Here is a 19771-nt window from a genome sequence, read left to right as displayed (position 1 = left end):
CCGCAAATTGAATTGGTTGCTCGCTATTGCTATTCACCGCCGCCGAGCTTCTATTATATACTGTTCAAAAGTTATACATGCCCATCGATGTGCCTCTCTCCGGCGCTGTACGAGAAAAATCCTTATTTTCCGCCAAAGCACACATCCACGCCGCTTCCTTTCCACAAAGGGTTTCGATAATTGACTTCGGTTTAACCCTTTTTCAATCATTGAGCACTGACGGGCATCGGAGCGAAACAGCGCCTGCACAGCTGCACGCGAGGATGTGCCGTGCACTGATGTCCGGCCGGTTGCATACTTCGACTTTCTGTCTTTCTAGGTTAGAAAATTTTGTCAAAATATAACTGATTTACCTGCAGCTATAAGAAAATGAAGGAAATCTCATGCAATGTGGAAATAATTTTCTCATCGATACATAAAAAATTCTTCACGTTGTGTAAAATTGTGTAAATTGACTAGAGTAGAATAAATAATAAGAAAAAATCATTGGAATTTATCAGCATCCGGACATTCAAGAAATCATTCGTCAAATTTATTCAATTGCATCATGAACACAGCATCTGTATAGAGAGAGATATAATTTGATTGAGAGCAACTTACTCTTTCGTGCCCTCCTGCTCAGTTCTGTTCTTTTCATTGCTCAAGACACAAACACAAAAATGCCGCTGAGAGTGTATTATTATCATTTCTGTTGAGTTGGATATCTCTCTTGCTCGCTCGATATTATAATATTATACTCACAAAAAGCAGCAGGCTTTGCGTTCGCGTTTTTGTTCACTCTCGAGCGCATAAAAGGCTTACAGATGCGTATAATTCAACAGTTATGCAGCGGCACACGGAGGTGGGATATCCATTTTTTTGCGGCGCGCATTCGAACCAAATGTTGGTTGGCTCTCCTTATATCTTCTTCCCTAATGTCTGTTCAAAATTCACTCACATCAGCAAATCGCTCTTCTGGCCACTGATATTTATGCTGATAAAGCGCACATTCAAATATCGTTAACTCCCTTTCCTTTTTCGACCATTAGACTACTTTCTATATTTTTTGCCTGGCACATCTGTCTTCCGCTGACACGCTGACCAAAAAGCGTTTTCCTTTCGCAATGTTTTTTCTATATAAACGAGATGCATGAAAATCAATGTGTTGGGTTCAACCAGATCAATATTTTATTTAATCAGAACTCAAATATTTTGGACTTTTCACAAATCGTATAAAAATAATTTTAAAACCAATATTATGTTAAACTTAAAAAATGATAAATGAGTTTCCAATTTTTAATTTTGACAACAATCTACAGAACATTGTCGAATCATATTATATTTCTTTTTATTCTTTTATGATCCTGACTGCCAAATTGGCCCGTTTTAGACGAAGAAGTCCACACCATAAATTATTAGGATCTTTATATATCCTGAAATTAGATTTTCTTTTATAGAATTTGAAAGATAAATATATCATTGATGATATTATTCTTAGCTTTTTCCTATTTGATATTTGTTGAGCACCAGAGCGACTTGCTGAGATCTAGGCTTTCTAATGATAATTAAAAATGTCATTCCATTGAAAGTTGATGAGTCGTGTCACTTAAAAATTAATTTGGAAGGGTTTTTATCATTTTACAAATTAAAAGACCTACGAGTGAAATAAGCTTAAAGGAATTTTTCCCACTTACATTTCTTATGCCTTTTAATTAATTCACTGGTATTTGAGTGTGAATTTTAATAATAAAAAATAATAATATACTGCACTCTATGATTGAGAATTTCAACGCCAAATTTGAAGCTCAAGCTTTACACATTATTACATTTTAATTAGATTTTGCATTCTGTAGCGTTGAAAGGCAATGCTAATGCAGGTTCGGTGAGAATGGTGCTCACTTTAGCGAATAGGGACCCGACACTCCAGCTGTGCAGCCAATAGTGAATTTGTTGCAAACGCAAGAGTCGGCGCCGCGCATGTTGCAAGTGAAATTGTATCCAATCCTTTCATCCACCAGGGCGGGGTTTGAAACTGTTTCCATCCTCCGAGCGTTGCGAGCGGCCTATCCGATAGGGGCTCTCGTCAGAGACACAAAATCTCTCTCTTCGCGCGGCGCTCGCAGCTACAGTTCCACCGGCAGGCACCGCCGATCAATAATGTTACATAGCAGGCAGATGAAACACATTCATGCAACTGTGCTCCGGCGCCCAGGCCACCCCGAGCCCCCACCCAGCTCACCAGCCCCTGGATGTTTATGCCATCCGAGGCGCGATATCGTATTCCCAATTCCACTTAAGTTTCCTTCTTATATTGATTTAATATTTGCACTGGGGTAATTTTAGCACTGGCCCATACTTCCTCATGCGTTCGAAATATTTATCATTAAAACGTTATTCTATTAGAAAATGGTAACATCTGCGTTTAATACTTCATCTTAATTATTTTGTGAACAGAATCAAAAAGTTCAAAAACATACCTTTTTCATTCAATTTTTTAATGTACACAATTTTGAGTTATTTGAATAACTTCGACGATTTTTCATATTTGCTTATAGAACATTCTTTATTCCTATAGTTAAAAAATTTTAAATTACATAGGTATATCTCTTATTATAATTTATTCTTCTCGTCGATACAAAATCTAATTAAAATTAAACAATGTTTTGGCATTTAGATCTCATCAGTTTTAAATCTGATAGATAGAATAAATATAAAACGAAGCGTCTATAGAAAAAAATAATATTTTCACACCTTGCCGTAACACACCTTTATATCGCCCCCCTCAAGTATTTCTCACAAAAGTGTTATTCATACAATATAATAACTAAATATTATATACTATTTGTAGCACTAAAGCACTTAATGACACACTTCACACACTCCACTTAATCATGTATAGTGAACTGAAATATGAATCGGGCTGTGCCACATTGTAAAAGGAATATAGAGTATCATAAAATATGTTGTAAAGAAGAATACAAAGTATTTTTAAGCAACTCTAAATGATATGTTGTAATGTGAGCTAAAATACCGGGGATTATTTCCTCCCCCCACCACCGAAAGGGATCATTTGAAACATTTTAGAAAATCGGACAAATTTTCTTTGCATTACTTTTATTCAAAGTAATTTTCGAAATTAGATGTGATAATAATTGCTGTTACAAGAAAAATTATTACATTATATCATTGTAAAAACAAATTATAATTAATACAAAATATTTTATAGAATAAATTATTATTTCCAGTACTAATTTTATAGGAAAATTGATTTTCTCCTAAAAAAGAGTAATATAATTGTGAATTTAGTTTAGTGATTGCAGCTTTCAATAATTTTTTCTGTGTCTCAGTGATTTTATTTTTCAATGAGTATTATTCATGCCACAATTACAGCCTTTCAAGTCTATAATATAAAACCGCTCATTGAAAGTGCGGGGCGGTTTCAGTAATAAGTGAAATAATAAAACACACACAAGGGTAGAATCCACCCCCTGGCGACTGACTCTCAGCAGCATGCATTTGATCTGTGAATGCTCGCGTCACATGAATACAATGCGGCAAACTAGAGGAGAGAGAGAGAGAACTCTAGCCTGGCAAGTTATATATCGACCAGTTGAGTTCACAGAGCCGACGACGCGCGTATATTCATCCACTAATATACAATAAATAATGGAGTCTAGCGCACAATGCGATATATATATCACATACGAATTACACATACAATATGCGCTCTCATAGAAAACTAAGCCATCGAACTCGCTTCTCTGTTCCACCCCCGTCAGCCCCCCGCTCTGACTGCTGCTATTGACAGACAAAGAGCCCTATTTGGCCGTCTGCACGTATAATATGTGTTAATATATATTATTGTGTGCGCACGTAAACACAACCACCAGAGAACGTCAGCATGTCTGCTGCGTTTTTCTATTTTTTCATCGCGTCCTGCATTAATTGCAGTCTTTTTCTGCAATTAGAATTTAATCAATGCTTTTCTAATGGGGTTGAGCAAGCCGTCACAGCAGCAAACATTTAGGTCACGGAAAAACGAATCAAATGCCTTGTGCTTCAAGATAATCGCATTGTGAAGCTTTGAGAGTTTCCAATTTGATTTGGTTTCTGAATAAAAAAAGGATTAAAAACTATCGGAACATTTGCAAAAAATGCTTACAATTATTTTTGTATCTTATGATTCTGAAAATTTCCGTTTGAAACCTGTGTTTGAATACATTTCAATTAAATTGAAATTTAAATTAATATGATTGAGAAATGAAAATAAATATCGATTATTTTTTTGTAGAGAAACAATGAATGTGAAATTTGTATGGTATAATACGCTATATGCTATATGCAAGTTTAAGTAATAATTTAATAATTCCCTTAATTGTTTACATCCTATTTTGATTTTCAAAAATAAAAAAAATTAATTTACAATACAGTCACAATTTTCTGCTATTAAAATTATTCAATCCCTCTATTATCTTTATAACAATGAAAATTTATATCTTCTTTATTAAGAGTTGCAATTTTCTGTACAATTTTTGGGATTTGCAAGGCATCCCAAAATAATTCCACTGGCACCGAGTGCAACTCCTTTATAGCTCAAACCAGAATGAAGCGAAATTCTCGGCAGCTTGTACACTGAATGAAAGTTAATAAAGTGAAAGATCGCTCGGCAACGAAACCCGGCTCTCTCCGTTCCCAATTCTCACCCCAGCGATCCACCCTTGTGCGCGCCGAGGGCGAGAGAGAGAGAGTGTGACATTCCAATCACCCTCAAGATATTTTCACCCTTGCCTGCGGATATTTTCAACAGGGTTACAATAAATTGATCCACATACCAAAGAGGATTCAATTTGCATACACTCGGCAGAGACAGTTTATTAAATTTTCTCTTTCGTCGCCTTTTGTGCGGCGGAGAGGAGCGTTTATTGTGCCGAGAGGGCTCGGCGCTCTTCTGCGCTGAAAAGCCACCTCGAGGGAGACGCTTCCTCGCTCTCTCTCTCTCTCTCTCTCTCTCGCATTTCCTGTGCCACACGATTAAATTTTTAATGCCTTGCAAATAAATGCAGTGGTCTTGAGCGAGCGGCATGAATTTCAAAGCATTTTGGAATATTTGCTGGTTTCTCTTGAATTTTTTTCTGGTGTTAAAAAGAACTTATCGAGTGAGTAAAATTTTATATATCGTTTATTTTTACTGTGAGGGTTAATACAAAACGATTTCAAAAAGTTTTCCAAGTGTTTTGAGGAATTAAAATTTAAGTAAAAAGAGAGAAATTATAAACTAATTAATACAACAAAACAGGAACCAACATTAAAATTTTTATTTTTTAACATTTGCAAATTTCTTAAAAAGCGTGATCTTTTCCAAAAACTTCAATCAAATTAAAAAATATTATTAATTCTGGTTTATTACTTTTTCAGTTGACATTTTTAATTTTTATTTTTGTTTGAAGTAAAAAGCAGGTAAAAAGTATAAAATTAAAAATAAAATAGTATTATATGTAAAATTTTATTATTTTAGCAAATCATATCGAAATTTAAATAGTAAATTCTGGCGGATGTCGGCTAAATCGGCACTACAGCGTGAGTGATCTGATATAGGCTCACTTGAAATCGGCGGCGGCGGCGACAGAATAATCGTTGGAGCGGAGCCATTAGTGCGAGGAAGGAAGGGAACGCCAAACTGTTCTTTCGCAGCGAGTGCATACGCGAGAAATAATTTTTGCCCTCTGCCTTTTCTCAAGGTGTTCTCATTTGGAGACATCATTATTGTGATAACGCCTCTTGATCACCGCACGTCGATTTTCGCACAGGCAGCTTTTATTATTTCAATATTTGCCGAGAACGCTGCAGCAGCACCGCAAAAATCAACATACCTGCTGCTTTCTAAAAAATATAAGCACCTTCCCTCGTCCTGTACCCAATCATTATTTCCAACCTTAATGAGAGAGATAAACGTGGTTGCGGCGCTAACAAAGATGCGATCAAGCTCATAAATTTCCAAGAAAATCAGAATTTTAGTGGGAAAAGTGAAAAGTCTAGCTAAAAATATATTTGTTTGAAGAAGTTGACACTCGAGGAGATGATCATGGAAATGAAGATTCGGGCTTTTCCTCGTTGCAAAAAATTGTTTTTTATTCAAAAACAAACGGCTCTACCAGTTTCGGTCACGGTCTGCGACCCTATTTCATGAGCAAGAAAAAATACAAAAAATCAGCAAAATTTAAAACCACATTTTAACATAAAAATAAAAATCTTAAAACTAACAAATTCAAGTACCAACCTATTTCATGAGCAAACGCGCTGCTCGCTGACTAATACAAGAATGAGCTAGCTAAAGACAGATTGATTGGGGGAGGTGATCTTTATTGGGTGATTAGCGCGCGGCGCGGCCGACCACGGGGGCGCCGAATGACGTCGGGCACATTATGCGTTTTCGAGAAAAAGCTGTTTGCTTCCTCTCTCAAAAAGGACATCCACCTTTGATCGAATTGGTGGCTCGGTTGGCTTATTACATTATTACCGCATGCCATTGCCATTGCCATTTACCGCAAGCCCACCTCCACCAACTCAACCCTCCACTTTGAATCAAATCACTCTTTCTCAACTAAGTTCTCTGTTGCTCTCTCAATGTTTAAAAGAGCATACAGTTATTGCTCAGGGGAAATTTCTTTGAAAGAAGAAATTTCCAACATTTACAAAATTCTTCGTCAAAATTGTTACCCCGTAAATTTTATCAACAAAGCACACAATAAAGCAAAAAATCCTCCAACACCCAAAGCCCCCGAACAATTTTCAACCACAATGGTCATTCCTTATTTTAAAGGAAAATCAGAGAAAATCAGGGCCATCAGCCAAGAAGTTGCCAGAGTGCGAGTTGCTTTCTCAAACTCTTCAAATCTGCGAAAATGTTTAATGCATGTAAAACCCAAATGTGAACCTGCTCTGCGTAATTGTGTATACCGCGTGCCATGCGCCGATTGCTCTTCAGTTTACATTGGGGAGACAAAAAGACACGTTTATTTCCGATTTGACGAGCATAAAAGGGCAATTTCAAAAACTTTTGATCCGGCTTCAATTGGGACGGACAGCAATGGTTTTCAAATAGCTCAACACGCGACTGAATTTGGCCACTCTTTTGCATGGTCAGATGCAACGGTTATTAAATTCGAACAAAATCAATCAAAAAGAAAAGTGCTGGAAGCAATGGCAATGGCATGCGGTAATAATGTAATAAGCCAACCGAGCCACCAATTCGATCAAAGGTGGATGTCCTTTTTGAGAGAGGAAGCAAACAGCTTTTTCTCGAAAACGCATAATGTGCCCGACGTCATTCGGCGCCCCCGTGGTCGGCCGCGCCGCGCGCTAATCACCCAATAAAGATCACCTCCCCCAATCAATCTGTCTTTAGCTAGCTCATTCTTGTATTAGTCAGCGAGCAGCGCGTTTGCTCATGAAATAGGTTGGTACTTGAATTTGTTAGTTTTAAGATTTTTATTTTTATGTTAAAATGTGGTTTTAAATTTTGCTGATTTTTTGTATTTTTTCTTGCTCATGAAATAGGGTCGCAGACCGTGACCGAAACTGGTAGAGCCGTTTGTTTTTGAATAAAAAACAATTTTTTGCAACGAGGAAAAGCCCGAATCTTCATTTCCATAAAAATATATTTTTTTTTTTAATTTCATGTTTTTGGTAAAGAAAAATTCACATTTTTATTCGTCATTTAGTTTGTGTTATTAACTTTATGTTTATGATACAAATTTTTAATTATTTATCTTAAATTTATGAAAACAATTTAGCAATTTACTATCATAATTTACAAACCAAAAACGCGAGTCTACAGGTAATCTCTCCCTATTACATTTTTCTTTGCAGCAAAAAGCAAACTTAAAAAATTAGTCTTTCAGAATTGCACAGGCAGGGGTACAGGTGATTTTTCTATCAGCACTTTTCCAGAGCTTTCAACACATTTAGGCAAGGGCTGCGGGCAAGGAGCGATCAAGCAGTAGCGCGTCTCTTGCTGGCACTCCTGTCCTTGGGGGCACTTCAGGGTCGAGCAGTCACGAGCAACTTTGTGGTCGCTACATTGGTTGACAGTAGCAAAGTTTTCTGAAAATGATTTGCTGTTTTATTGGAACGGCTTAAATTTATTTATTTTTATAATTAAACCTATTAGATTTTCATTATTCAAATGGTTTTAGATAAATTTCAAAATATGAGTAAAAAAGGTTCAATTGAAATTTTAATCGTGGTCAACTGATAGGGGCAAAAAAATATAAAATGGGTTTTCATCATTTTCAGGTGATAAAAATTTAAGGTATCCTTTGATTAATTTTGCAACTTGAATCTTTTTCTGCAAGATTTTTTTTATCTGCAAAAACTTTACTTTCAGCTTTTGAGACTCCTCTTTTTATTAAGGTGTTGTTAGCGATTATCAGGGGACTATGAATATTTTTTGAGTAATTTTTTTCTTAAAAATCACATCTAATTACATTACACCCAGGAATTAAATATTTTGTTGCCAACCCTCCGGTGTCGGTATGCAGCAGCAAACGTAGGGAAATTGATTTTTTGTTCTCGCTTATAACTTTGTTTCTTTACATTTTATCCTTTAGAATTGGTTTCTAATCGACTTAAAATAAAAAATCGAGTAAGAATATATCGGTCTTCTATAGTTCAGATCAAGGAAATCGTTAAAAATCTGCAGAAATTATTAATTCACTCACGTCTTTTGAAGTAAATATTGATTTTACTCTCCTTAAGCTGGGCCGGCGGCCGAGACTCGAGAATCGTAAACATGAGTTTGCTCTCGTCGTTCAAGCACGAATTTAATTAAATTTCGGTGAATTTATCAATAAATTACATATTTAAGAGGTCAGTTACTTAGCTGCTCAGGAGTGCCGTCTCCTGGAAGTGCACTCCTGATCAGGTGGCACTTCCAGGAGCGCCAACTCCTCAGGAGCGCCAACTCCCCAGGAGCGCCAACTCCCCAGGAGCGCCAACTCCTCAGGAGCGCCAACTCCTCAGGAGCGCCAACTCCTCAGGAGCGCCAACTCCCTAGGAGCGCCAACTCCCCAGGAGCGCCAACTCCCTAGGAGCGCCAACTCCCTAGGAGCGCCAGCTCCCCAGGAGCGCCAACTCCTCAGGAGCGCCAACTCCCCAGGAGCGCCAACTCCCCAGGAGCGCCAACTCCCTAGGAGCGCCAACTCCCTAGGAGCGCCAGCTCCCCAGGAGCGCCAACTCCCCAGGAGCGCCAACTCCCCAGGAGCGCCAGCTCCTCAGGAGCGCCAACTCCCCAGGAGCGCCAGCTCCTCAGGAGCGCCAACTCCCCAGGAGCGCCAACTCCCCAGGAGCGCCAACTCCTCAGGAGCGCCAACTCCTCAGGAGCGCCAACTCCCTAGGAGCGCCAACTCCCCAGGAGCGCCAACTCCCTAGGAGCGCCAACTCCCTAGGAGCGCCAGCTCCCCAGGAGCGCCAACTCCTCAGGAGCGCCAACTCCCCAGGAGCGCCAACTCCCCAGGAGCGCCAACTCCCCAGGAGCGCCAACTCCCTAGGAGCGCCAACTCCCTAGGAGCGCCAGCTCCCCAGGAGCGCCAACTCCCTAGGAGCGCCAACTCCCCAGGAGCGCCAGCTCCTCAGGAGCGCCAACTCCCCAGGAGCGCCAGCTCCTCAGGAGCGCCAACTCCCCAGGAGCGCCAACTCCCCAGGAGCGCCAGCTCCCCAGGAGCGCCAGCTCCTCAGGAGCGCCAACTCCTCAGGAGTGCCATCTCTCCATTTTTTCCACAATACATAATAATCATTAACTTAACTCGCTTAATTTATGTTCGTTCCGAGTTTCTTAACAGAGAGAATTAAGGTGTTGTTAGCGATTGTCTCGTTGCCAACCTGACAAAAAAAAGCAAAGGTCACCCAAATTTGATAAAATTTGGTATGAGAGAATATTCCCATTATTTTACACAATTAATTTGTGAAATTTTTGAAATTTTCTAATTATCAGCTAACAAATAAATACTTGGAAGTTTTCATAAGCTCACCACAAGCAAACGGATGCGCCAATTTTCATTTTCTCCGCGGATTCTGAAAGCTCAACTTCACAAGTTTTCGACCTCCTTGTTTTTGACTGGCACAATGAAAACTTTAGTAAATATTTGAAAATCCAATATATATTTTCTAGGAAAAGGTTTATCAAAATTATAATAATTTCTAATTTTTACCGTTCATACTTTTTATTTATTTACAAAATTGGCCAAAAAAATTAACCGCGTCGAGATAAAAATATGAAAATCACTGGAGGATCTTGAACAGTACAACAACGTAATTTTTCCATACTGGTTATTTTCCGGAAAATTGGCCATTTTCAAAAGGTGTTCACGTTTTGGTCAATTTCTCAACTTCTATGGGAGCTAAAAACAAAACTTTAAGTGATTCTGAAAGCTGATTAAATTTCACATCTTTGTTTTGTGGACATTAACTTTCCAACACTAGCTGCTTTTCCGGAAAATTGAAGTAAAAAAATAACTTATTTATTCACAGGAAGTATGCAACCCGCAACAAAAAGGCTAAATAGCCAAAATGTAGCTTGGTTCTTTGGAGAGACACCCCTAAAATTTCAAAACTTTTCCTCTAGCCGTTTTTCCGCAATCGCTGATTTTTCCGACCCCTTTTGAGAAAACCAAAACTTTTCCGGAAAGGCATGTGCGATACATCATTCGATTGGACACATCAAGCAGATGCGATAAATAAATTTTTGTGAAAATCGGATCTTTTTTCCAATTTTTAGGGCAATTTTCATTGATTAAAAAATTTTAAAATTCAAACTGCCCTGAAAATTGGAAAATGATCCGATTTTGATAAAAATTTATTTTTAGCATCTGCTTGATGTGCCCAATCGAATGATGTATCGTACATGCATTTCCGGATAAGTTTTTGTTTTCTCAAAAGGGGTCGGAAAAATCAGCGATTGCGGAAAAACGGCTAGAGGAAAAGTTTTGAAATTTTAGGGGTGTCTCTCCAAAGAACCAAGCTACATATTGGCTATTTAGCCTTTCTGTTGCGGGTTGCATACTTCCTGTGAAAAAAATAAGTTATTTTTTTACTTCAATTTTCCGGAAAAGCAGCTTGTGTTGGAAAGTTAATGTTCACACCAGAAAGATAGGAAATTTAATCAGCTTTCAGAATCACTTAAAGTTTTGTTTTTAGCTCCCATAGAAGTTGAGAAATTGACCAAAACGTGAACACCTTTTGAAAATGGCCAATTTTCCGGAAAATGCATCCGAGATCCTTCTGACCTGACTCGGAAAAATCATATCTACTACCAAATCAATTGTCATGTATTTAGCTTCACGCAGTAATGTTTTTTTAGCAAAATCACTGTTTTTCAGCACTTATTCAAAATCTGAAAATTTCGGACCCTGTAAATTAGGCAAATTTGAGAATTTTCCAAAATCCTTTGAATCTGTTAGTTAACATACCTAAGGGAACCCCCATACCAAATTTTATCAAATTTGGGTGACCTTTGCTTTTTTTGTCAGGTTGGCAACGAGACAATCGCTTACAACACCTTAAAGGAAATGTAATAAATGAGGGACAATAAATTCATAAATTTGAATAAGCAAAAGTCGTTGTCTGCCTAGACTTATTCATGCTGATTTTCCTGGTCATCACATTTCTGTATGTCATTTTATAATTAATTTTTCCCTCCAGTTAAACTCTCAAAATTAGCAGGAAGAGTGTCACAACTAGCATTGGCTTGCTAAAAAGCTCAACTTCAAGAGAGACGCTGTCGCCCAAAATGTGTTCATGTTTTTTGAAGTAATTGTTTTTAAATTATGTACCTGGTTTAACGCATTGATTTTCTTCACAGCATCCACTGCAGCAATCAGTCGAGTGGTAGCACTGAAAAAAAAGAAGAATTAAAATGCGCCGTTTAATAATAAAATTTATTTCCATACCAAACTTCTTTCAACGCAATCTCCTCTTGGCAATGTGGAAGATAAAACCGAGTTCACGGCAACCAACAAAATCACAACGAGAGCCACTAGCGTATTTTGGGCCATCCTGAAATAAGAAATAGTTGCATTATAACTTCAAGGAATTAAAAATAGGTTGCAAATGCAAAAACAAATATATGTATATATGCTAAAAAAATAGTTGAGTTATTAGTAACTTTTTGAAAATTGCAAGTTTTTAATTTTCTTTTTAACAAATAATTTCAGCTTCTTTGTAGAATGTTGGTTGCTGGTGAAGAGATGCGGCCATAATGAAAGACGTGTGTAATTATTTTAACATAATTTAATGGCAGATACGCACGAAGCTTACATAGTTGCACGAAAATTACTTTTGTTCGAGAATTTTCCGTGTGCGTGGATAATTTTGAGGCTATAAATAGCGTTGGCTTGACCTGCATGTCTCCGCACATTTAATTAGACCGGCGTCAGCACCACATAATTGCATGACACTCGCACGTCAATAAAATAATGCGCCGCCGCCGCCGCCGCCGAGGATACACGCATATTAAAATTAAGTGTATTTATTATGAACACGCTTGCTTTATTAGCTTTGAATTGAGCGAGGTGAATTTGGCCGTGGGCAATTGCGTGAAATGGGTTCTGCATTCCGAGAATAACTCCAGCTATACTCACTGCCTCTGCCTCACTCAACACTATAATTCGTCTTGAGAAATTCTACACAAAAATATATCACAAAAAATATAAATAAAAAAAAATTTAAAAATAAAAATAAAATGATTCTTTTCTACAAAAATATAAAATATAATTATCTATATTTAATAATTGACGACGCTTTGGCAAAAAATTAATAAAAATTGTAGTTGTTAATGAAGTGCACTGAATCAATTTTCATTGCTAATTGTGAACCTTTAAATGAGTAAAAATACTGCAAAAAATCTACCTATAGTTGGTTTTGTTCAAATACTTCAAATTCTATGCCGGAAGATGCAGAAGTTTGACTAAAACTAATATAAATAAATTATTTAAACACCATTTTACCAACATAGAGATTTGCAAAAATTATACGTAGAAAGGCCTGAAGAAAAATTTGAAACCAAAAAAGGTTATTGTCTTGTGTTCCCTATTGAATTGGAAAAATGCAGGAAGATAAATTAAATTAAATCTATGCATGATTGCATTGGTATTTTTCAAAGTGAAATGGTCGTAGCTTTTCCGTTGTTGATCTTTTTTATTTGAATTAATTAATCAATGATAGCATTAATTTGAACATAAATTTTATTCAAAAATTACGAAGGTGAAATTTGGGTAAAATTGAAAATTTTTTAATATAATTATTATGATGAGCACAGAGGTGCTTAATTGATTTAATTCAATTAAATAATATTTAAAGAAAATAAAACAGGAATATTATTGTGATGAAAAAATGCATAACTTTGGATTTAAAAGATAAAAAAAAAAAATCAAATAAATTGCTAATTATCTTGTACCTTTATGAGGCTGCGGGAGCAGCTTTGTCTGGAGGTTTGAGGCTGAGGGACCCTGAGTAAAGTGAGAGAGGAGATGCCTCGGTCGGTGCTGCTGCTGCTGGAGCCGAGAGCCAGAGTGTGGGAGCCGCTGGTGACTCACTGCCGGCTTTATATAGCGAGATGGGCTCTAAATAAAAGTGGTGGCCGTCGTCCTTGTGATGTAATCCACTCACACGCTGCTTAAAATCTTTTTGCAAGCATTAAAATTCCACGAGTGAGTGCAACTTACATTATATTTTCCCTCCACCAGCGATCGCACGGTGTCTTCGTGCAGAGTGAAAAATGAAAAAGGAAAATTAAAATGAAAAAAATGCCCTCTCGGCGTGCTGCAATTCTTCCTTCCACCCATCTGCCGCTTTTATTTCTCTAGAAAAGAAACGACGACGACGCTTTTTTAATTTTAAGCTCTGGCGCTGCCTCTGTGGAATGCAGTCCGATCTGGATTGAAATGAACAGTACAACTGTATGCGCGCGGCCAGCAATGACTCTCATTGCGAAAATAGAGGTGATCTGATCTCCGCGCGCGCCATCAGCAGGTTTTTTGTTCTTGGCGCTAAACCGCTACGAGAATCGTACGTCTTTCCCTGCATCGATTAAAAGCGTGCGTCGAATAAGGACAAGAAGAACAAATGAGACTTCGAACGTTGAGTTATGTTTTAACCCGATCATCTGTTAAGTTTGCAATATTGCAAAATATAAATTTATCAGATAATTTTGTTCTTCAAAATAAACGTTGAATCGTAAAAATTTCGTAATTCTGTTGCAACCTAAACAAATAAATTTAATATTTTGTAACGGCATTTTTTATTAAAATTTTTCTTTTTGCCTGAATTTTGTTTGCAATTTCCCAAGAATGAGTGTAGAGTTTATCCAAGGTTTAATAATGCACAAGAACAAATCTTCCTAGAATCTTGTTTATTTTAAAATAATTCGGCATTAAGATCCTGGCCCACAGATTGCAAAAATATAAAATAATATATAAATACAGCAATTTTGATTATCAATTGCCGAGTGGAGCGGATTTTCTTTCAGCACTTTAAATTCTCACGATTCTCACAAGCCTAGTTCTTATTTCATTGAATTATCGGTGATCTAATCAAGGAGTGCTAAATTCGTTGGCCCAATAATAAAACTATTCATTTCACCGATTGTGATTAATTAAATTTGAAAAAAAAAAATTCTCCTCATTTGGAACTCTTTTCTGTTGTTTTTATCACAATAATTTAAAAGTTGTATGTGCTCTTTTTTACTAAAATTTCAACTATTCAAGTTACAACTTTTGACACTCACTTTAATTCCGTTTATTGAAAAACCTTGAATGCAATAAACAAATAAAAATTCCAACGTTAAATGACATTCACTCAGTTGAATAATTTATTATTATGTGTTCCTGAAAACGATAATGTTTGATGGAAATGTGATTGATTTATTGGGTAGGTATGGCGATGAATCGTGGCTGTCGCCAGTAATGTGGGTAATCTAATATGTATTAAGGCGCAAATTTTGCTGGCCGCTCCGACGTGAGACAACTCGACAATTTATTTTGTATGTATTATACTTTCTCGTGCATATTGTGGTGCCGATGGAAATACTTTATGCGTGGGAACTCGCGAGGCCTCAGCAGCTCACTGCTGAAAATATATTTTTATTTCCATGCACCAAAGAGGCTGCGATTTTTATTGCTGGCTATTGGCCATCAACCCTATCCTGCTGCTTGATTTTATCTGCAACAGTCGCTCGCCACTTGCCAAAACGCATTTCGAAAGCTTGAAGCGCTCATTGATTTATGAACTCCCACTCGGAAGACGAGCACCTAAAAAATTTAAAAAAAAAAGATTGCTTCGTGATTTTTTTTATTAAGAAATCGGATATGTGAAAATGGGCACTGAATGCACTGTTTATTGAATTGTTTTTATATTTGGTATTTATTTAAGATGCGTGCGAACCGGTATGTGTGGGTTCGAGTGTGGCTTGAAATGTGCGATTTGCAATTCTGGTCACGCGCTTCTTGTCCCGCGAGATCCTCTCACCGCTTTAATTCTACTGCAGTGCACGGGCGACCTTGTGAATTATTTTGTGCAATTCCCAATAAAATGGTAAGCGGATCGATGATAGAACGAGATAGTGCCTTAGATTCCCATAGGAAAGTTACACTTTGAGAACAAAAGGCAAGATGCTTTCACGTCCACTGCACACACTCAACAATATTGGGCACGCTGACCAGGAAAAGCTATACAAAAATAACTTAATTTGGCAAATGCACAAGGAATAAATTGCTGAAATTCAATAAATTACATAATATAACATTTTTTTAATAATTTGTCGGTGGGAAGGAATTGAAATAGCAATTTTTAATTAAAATAATTACTCATCCATGGCGAATTGGCGTATGTGCCATGAATTGTGCCATAGGTCGCGTTTATTTTACAGCTCAAATGCTTTTAGGCGACTCTCAAATTGAAACCAGATATTTCCTGAAATATCGCGCCAGAGTGAACTGCTGAGTAGGAAGGCAATTTCCTGCCCATTGATGAGCCATTCAATTTCAGTGGCATTAGCGCGCGCCTCGAGCTGAGCGATTTCCAGAAATCCTGGCTGACTCGCCGGCCAGCGCCACCGATTCCCTGTGCTGAAGGGTGGCTGATGGACGGACACTACGTCACAGCGTCCACAATGCCACTGTATATAATGGGTAGACCGGGCAGCAGAGCATTCATTCAGTTCTGAAATTTCCATCGAAAAACAAATCCACCTCTGCTGCAGTCATGGCCAAGAAACTTCTCTTCCTTGCTTCAATTTTGGTATGTTTATTTTATTAAATTCAGTCAATGTTTAATATTTTGATTTCTGATCTGGAAACATAAGTTGCACTTGATTTCTATGCTGATTTGCCAAATTTTAATTTTAAAGTTTATTTTTTTATTTAATTATTAGTTTCTGTAAATAATTTGATATAATTAATTTGGATGAAGGATAATTTTACATATTTTATCTTTTAAAATTTATGCGTTTTGCGTGTTCAAATTTCCTTGCTTTTTCCGCAACTAATTTTTGTACTTTATTATGTAAACAGATTGCCTGCGGAGCTGCCCTGAGCGCTTCCATCCCCCTGATCACTGGCACCAATGACTCCACCCCAGTCCTCACCCTGCCCTCTTCCTTCGACCTGACTATCACTCAGGTTCCGAAGGAAGATGACCTCCCCTCCGACGACCCAAGCGTTTACAAATCTGTCATCGAAGACCTGGAGGACGCCGACCTCGACCTCTCTGGAATGATCAACGACGAACCAGCAAAAGGTAATTATTTTCCATCATCATTTTATTTCAGTTTTTTTTCTATGTTATATCACTTTTTCTAGAAAGTTTATCTAACTTACTATTTCAAATTTCAATAACTTTTTTGTTTTTAATTTTGAAATAACTTGCATTTTAATCATTTTTAATAATCACGTAAACTACAGATCATTGTTAAATTAATTTTTTTTAATTTCAATTAAATAAATTACTTTCATTTTTTTTTATCTTTTTGCAATAATATTAAAGTTTTTGTAGACTATTTTTCTAAAATTCGTGTATTTTTTTTTAAAGATTATCAATGTTTGTTTTCTAATTTTATTTCAGAACCTGAAGCTGCTGATTCCTCGTCCTCGTCTGAAGAAAGCAAAGAGACCACCACAGTCGCTTCCGTCGCGCCGCTGCTGGTTCGTCAGGAGCGATCTCCCCAATGGCATGGAGGTCATCACGGCGGCCACCACGGCGGCCACCACGGAGGCCACCATGGACATCACGGCGGCCACCATGGACATCACGGCGGCCACAGACACCGTCGCGAAGCCATGCCTGAGCCTCAGCACTGGGGAGGTCACGGAGGACACCACGGCGGTCACCACGGCGGTCATCACGGTGGACACCATGGCGGACACCACGGAGGTCATCATGGCGGTCACTGGGGACACCATGGTTAATCCATTTTCAAGAGACTGTATGGAAGGGGGGTCCACTTACTTGAAATATTTTTGCCCCAAAATTCTTTTGTGTAAAAGTTACAATACAATAAAACTTATGTCTGTAAAATTTTAATAATGCTTGCCTTAATTAACACACCTCTCATGCCTCTACATTGCTGAGATTTTTTTACCGTTAATTTTCTTATTAATAAAATTATTTTGGCTTTTAAGAATTGCAAATTTCTTGAATTGAAATAAATTATATAAAAATATTTACAAAAACAGCCATAAATTTTAATGAAGCACTTTTATATATATTTTGTTTTAATTTTTGTTTTCAATTTATTAGATTTGCCAAGATTTACGTACGTAATCAGCAAATTAAATCAATTTTGTCAGTTACACTTTTGACATCCACAGGGTGAGAACGCCATTATTATTTTTTTCCCGGAATATATAATTTTGTTATAATTAAATACAATTGTAAATACTTTACATTTTTGAGATTTAATAAAAAAATACAATACTATATTTTTATTGAGCTTTTCTTATCTGTCTGTAAGCTCTGGATATACTCCATGTTATCATATTTTTTTAAATGTCGCACGCTGAAAGGTTTTACATGGTAAACCAGATACTCCATCATGTACATTTTGAATTTATCCAAGTAATGAAAAGAGACAACCTCATCAGAGCAATTGTCGACCTCCTATTAAATATTTGAAATCAGGAGCGAACTTCAAATTAACAATTATGATCGCACCTCTTCAGTCGGCCACCAAATATAATCCCAATACCACCAGCCCCTTGCACTTGTGTCAACGTGAGTGTGTTGTTGGGGGTCAAATGGGAAGAAACGATTTCTCCCGAGGGCATCTCTGGAGTCTCCTGGTATAACTCCCAAAGAGTTAAGTTCGTTTTTTTTAACGAAGTAAATCATTAAAAATATTTATTAAATTTTTAACTTCATTTTAGATAAAAACCCATATTGACGTCTTCGGCATTGGTGTCGGTACTTAATCTGCAGTCTTTTATCTTCCCATCAAACCCTTCAGTAACAACTCGTCTAACCGCCTCTTTACTGAGCACATAACCTGGAGTAATTTTTTTTTTACATACTTAATTCAAATTTGTAAATGCTTGACCTCCTCCTCCACTCATGTAGCCTACAGGCGTATGCGTTTTAAATCTAAACCCAAAGTAATGTGGATCCTTTGGTGGATACGGCAAAAGCATTTTGCGCAAATTTTCTACAACTACGTAACTATTTAAATAAGAATTAAAGTGAAAGAGAAAATCTTGGATGAAAATATATTACGTGTCATCATCAGCCTTCATCACCCAGTCATATTCGTCGCTGCAATTTTCGTGGACATATTTAAAAGCGGCGACAGTTTTGCTCCACAGTCCCTCTCTTCCCGTCTTAACTCCTGGTAATGCCAATGCCGGGAGGCTTTTATCTGATCCATCGATTTTGACTAAATGATTAACTTAATTGAATGCTTGCCTTCCTTGTTGCTTATAAAAATGAGCTTGTTGCAATGCCGTCCCCAAGTGGCTTTTACGTGGACAGCCTTTTCTTCGTGGTTTTCAGGGGCGGTCATCACCCAGCAAAGAACGCGCACTTTTTCGGCCAGTTTTCTCGCCTCCATTTCTTCCACCCCTAAAGAAAACCGTAAGCTAGGTCAAATAATTTATCTTCAATCTCACTGAGCAAAAGTTCTTTGGCCAATGAAGAATTCAGTTCTTTGTCGTGTTGCATCTCGACCAAAGTTTTATCAGTTACGGTTTTAACAGTGTTGTTCGGAACCAGGCTTATTTTAGAACTCTCTTCCATACAAAAATTCAATGACGTGAGGGAGCAAATTGCAAATCCTACGACTAGTCCAAATGCAAATACACACACATTTGTTGGCGTCAAACGCCGTTGCTTAAATGCAGAATCTGTAAATTCAGAATTTTAGCTAACAAAAGTTAAAGTAAATTGATGTGCAACTTACCGATTTGCATTTGAATGTTCCTTAAGTAAAATTACCAAACAAAAAATAACGTGGCTTTGATTGAACAAAGCAGACGATACTGATTTCTAACAACGCTACTTCTTTGTGTTTATACATTTAACAATGTGCAAACAGATAAGAGGAATTCTTGTTTGCACTGTTCGCACAATCGTGCAGGCTTATTTGAATGCATTGCTATGACCTCATTCACTTGAGAATTCTATTTTAAAGCATATTACATTAAAAACGAGTTTTATGATAAATGCTGCAAATTTAACTTTAAAGCTGGGATAAACAAATCTGATTTCTCATAATTGCAACACAGAGGGCCTCACTTGGCTCCCCCGTTTTGAG

General features: G+C 37.4%; 3 protein-coding genes across 5 annotated transcripts in view; 1 reads left to right on the top strand and 2 right to left on the bottom strand.

Moving 5' to 3' along the window:
- The window catches only part of LOC132204033 (uncharacterized), a 62247-nt gene extending 44712 nt beyond the window's left edge, over positions 1–17535 (top strand). Inside the window, exons 1-4 of one of the 2 annotated variants that reach the window (XM_059632251.1) lie at positions 15548–15564; positions 16018–16269; positions 16542–16767; positions 17092–17535. In XM_059632251.1, coding sequence (XP_059488234.1) covers positions 16234–16269; positions 16542–16767; positions 17092–17435 — 606 coding nt within the window. In that variant the 5' untranslated portion in view covers positions 15548–15564; positions 16018–16233 and the 3' untranslated portion in view covers positions 17436–17535. Of the gene's footprint in view, positions 1–15547; positions 15565–16017; positions 16270–16541; positions 16768–17091 lie in introns of those variants that run through there. The other variant, XM_059632250.1, reaches the window with a different exon arrangement.
- Positions 7671–13626, bottom strand: LOC132203997 (uncharacterized). Its single transcript, XM_059632191.1, has 4 exons — positions 13430–13626; positions 11925–12030; positions 11808–11868; positions 7671–8082 (listed from the first exon to the last, which is right to left on the bottom strand). Exons 2-4 carry the CDS (start codon positions 12027–12029, stop codon positions 7877–7879), a joined length of 372 nt encoding a protein of 123 aa, XP_059488174.1. The 5' UTR covers position 12030; positions 13430–13626; the 3' UTR covers positions 7671–7876.
- Positions 17536–17732: 197 nt separating the features above from the next.
- Positions 17733–19523, bottom strand: LOC132203928 (glycoprotein-N-acetylgalactosamine 3-beta-galactosyltransferase 1-like). 2 transcript variants are annotated; one of them, XM_059632099.1, is made up of 8 exons: positions 19418–19523; positions 19128–19361; positions 18925–19080; positions 18736–18847; positions 18563–18681; positions 18401–18511; positions 18181–18305; positions 17733–18126 (listed from the first exon to the last, which is right to left on the bottom strand). In XM_059632099.1, the coding sequence occupies exons 1-8, from the start codon at positions 19425–19427 to the stop codon at positions 17944–17946; spliced, it is 1050 nt and encodes a 349-aa protein (XP_059488082.1). In that variant the 5' UTR covers positions 19428–19523; the 3' UTR covers positions 17733–17943. The 2 variants fall into 2 exon arrangements, with proteins under 2 accessions (XP_059488082.1, XP_059488081.1); XM_059632098.1 differs by having other exon boundaries at positions 17738–18126; positions 18736–18877.
- Positions 19524–19771: the final 248 nt, after the last annotated feature.

The sequence above is a fragment of the Neocloeon triangulifer genome, unplaced genomic scaffold, assembly GCF_031216515.1.
Source record: "Neocloeon triangulifer isolate White Clay Creek 2 clone unplaced genomic scaffold, ASM3121651v1 ptg000020l, whole genome shotgun sequence".
NCBI classification, from domain to species: Eukaryota; Metazoa; Arthropoda; class Insecta; order Ephemeroptera; family Baetidae; genus Neocloeon; species Neocloeon triangulifer.
This window is presented reverse-complemented; position numbering and strand designations above follow the sequence as displayed.

Coding starts and splice junctions, on each gene's coding strand:
- LOC132203997 (XM_059632191.1), bottom strand. CDS start 12,029: ATGGCCCAAAATACGCTAGTGGCTCTCGTTGTGATTTTGTTGGTTGCC. Junction 11,869..11,924: donor ATTGCGTTGAAAGAAGTTTG/GTATGGAAATAA, acceptor CTTTTTTTTCAG/TGCTACCACTCGACTGATTG. Junction 8,083..11,807: donor AAATCAATGCGTTAAACCAG/GTACATAATTTA, acceptor AATCATTTTCAG/AAAACTTTGCTACTGTCAAC.
- LOC132203928 (XM_059632098.1), bottom strand. Junction 18,512..18,562: donor CTACATGAGTGGAGGAGGAG/GTCAAGCATTTA, acceptor AAATTACTCCAG/GTTATGTGCTCAGTAAAGAG. Junction 18,127..18,180: donor TTTGGTGGCCGACTGAAGAG/GTGCGATCATAA, acceptor AATATTTAATAG/GAGGTCGACAATTGCTCTGA.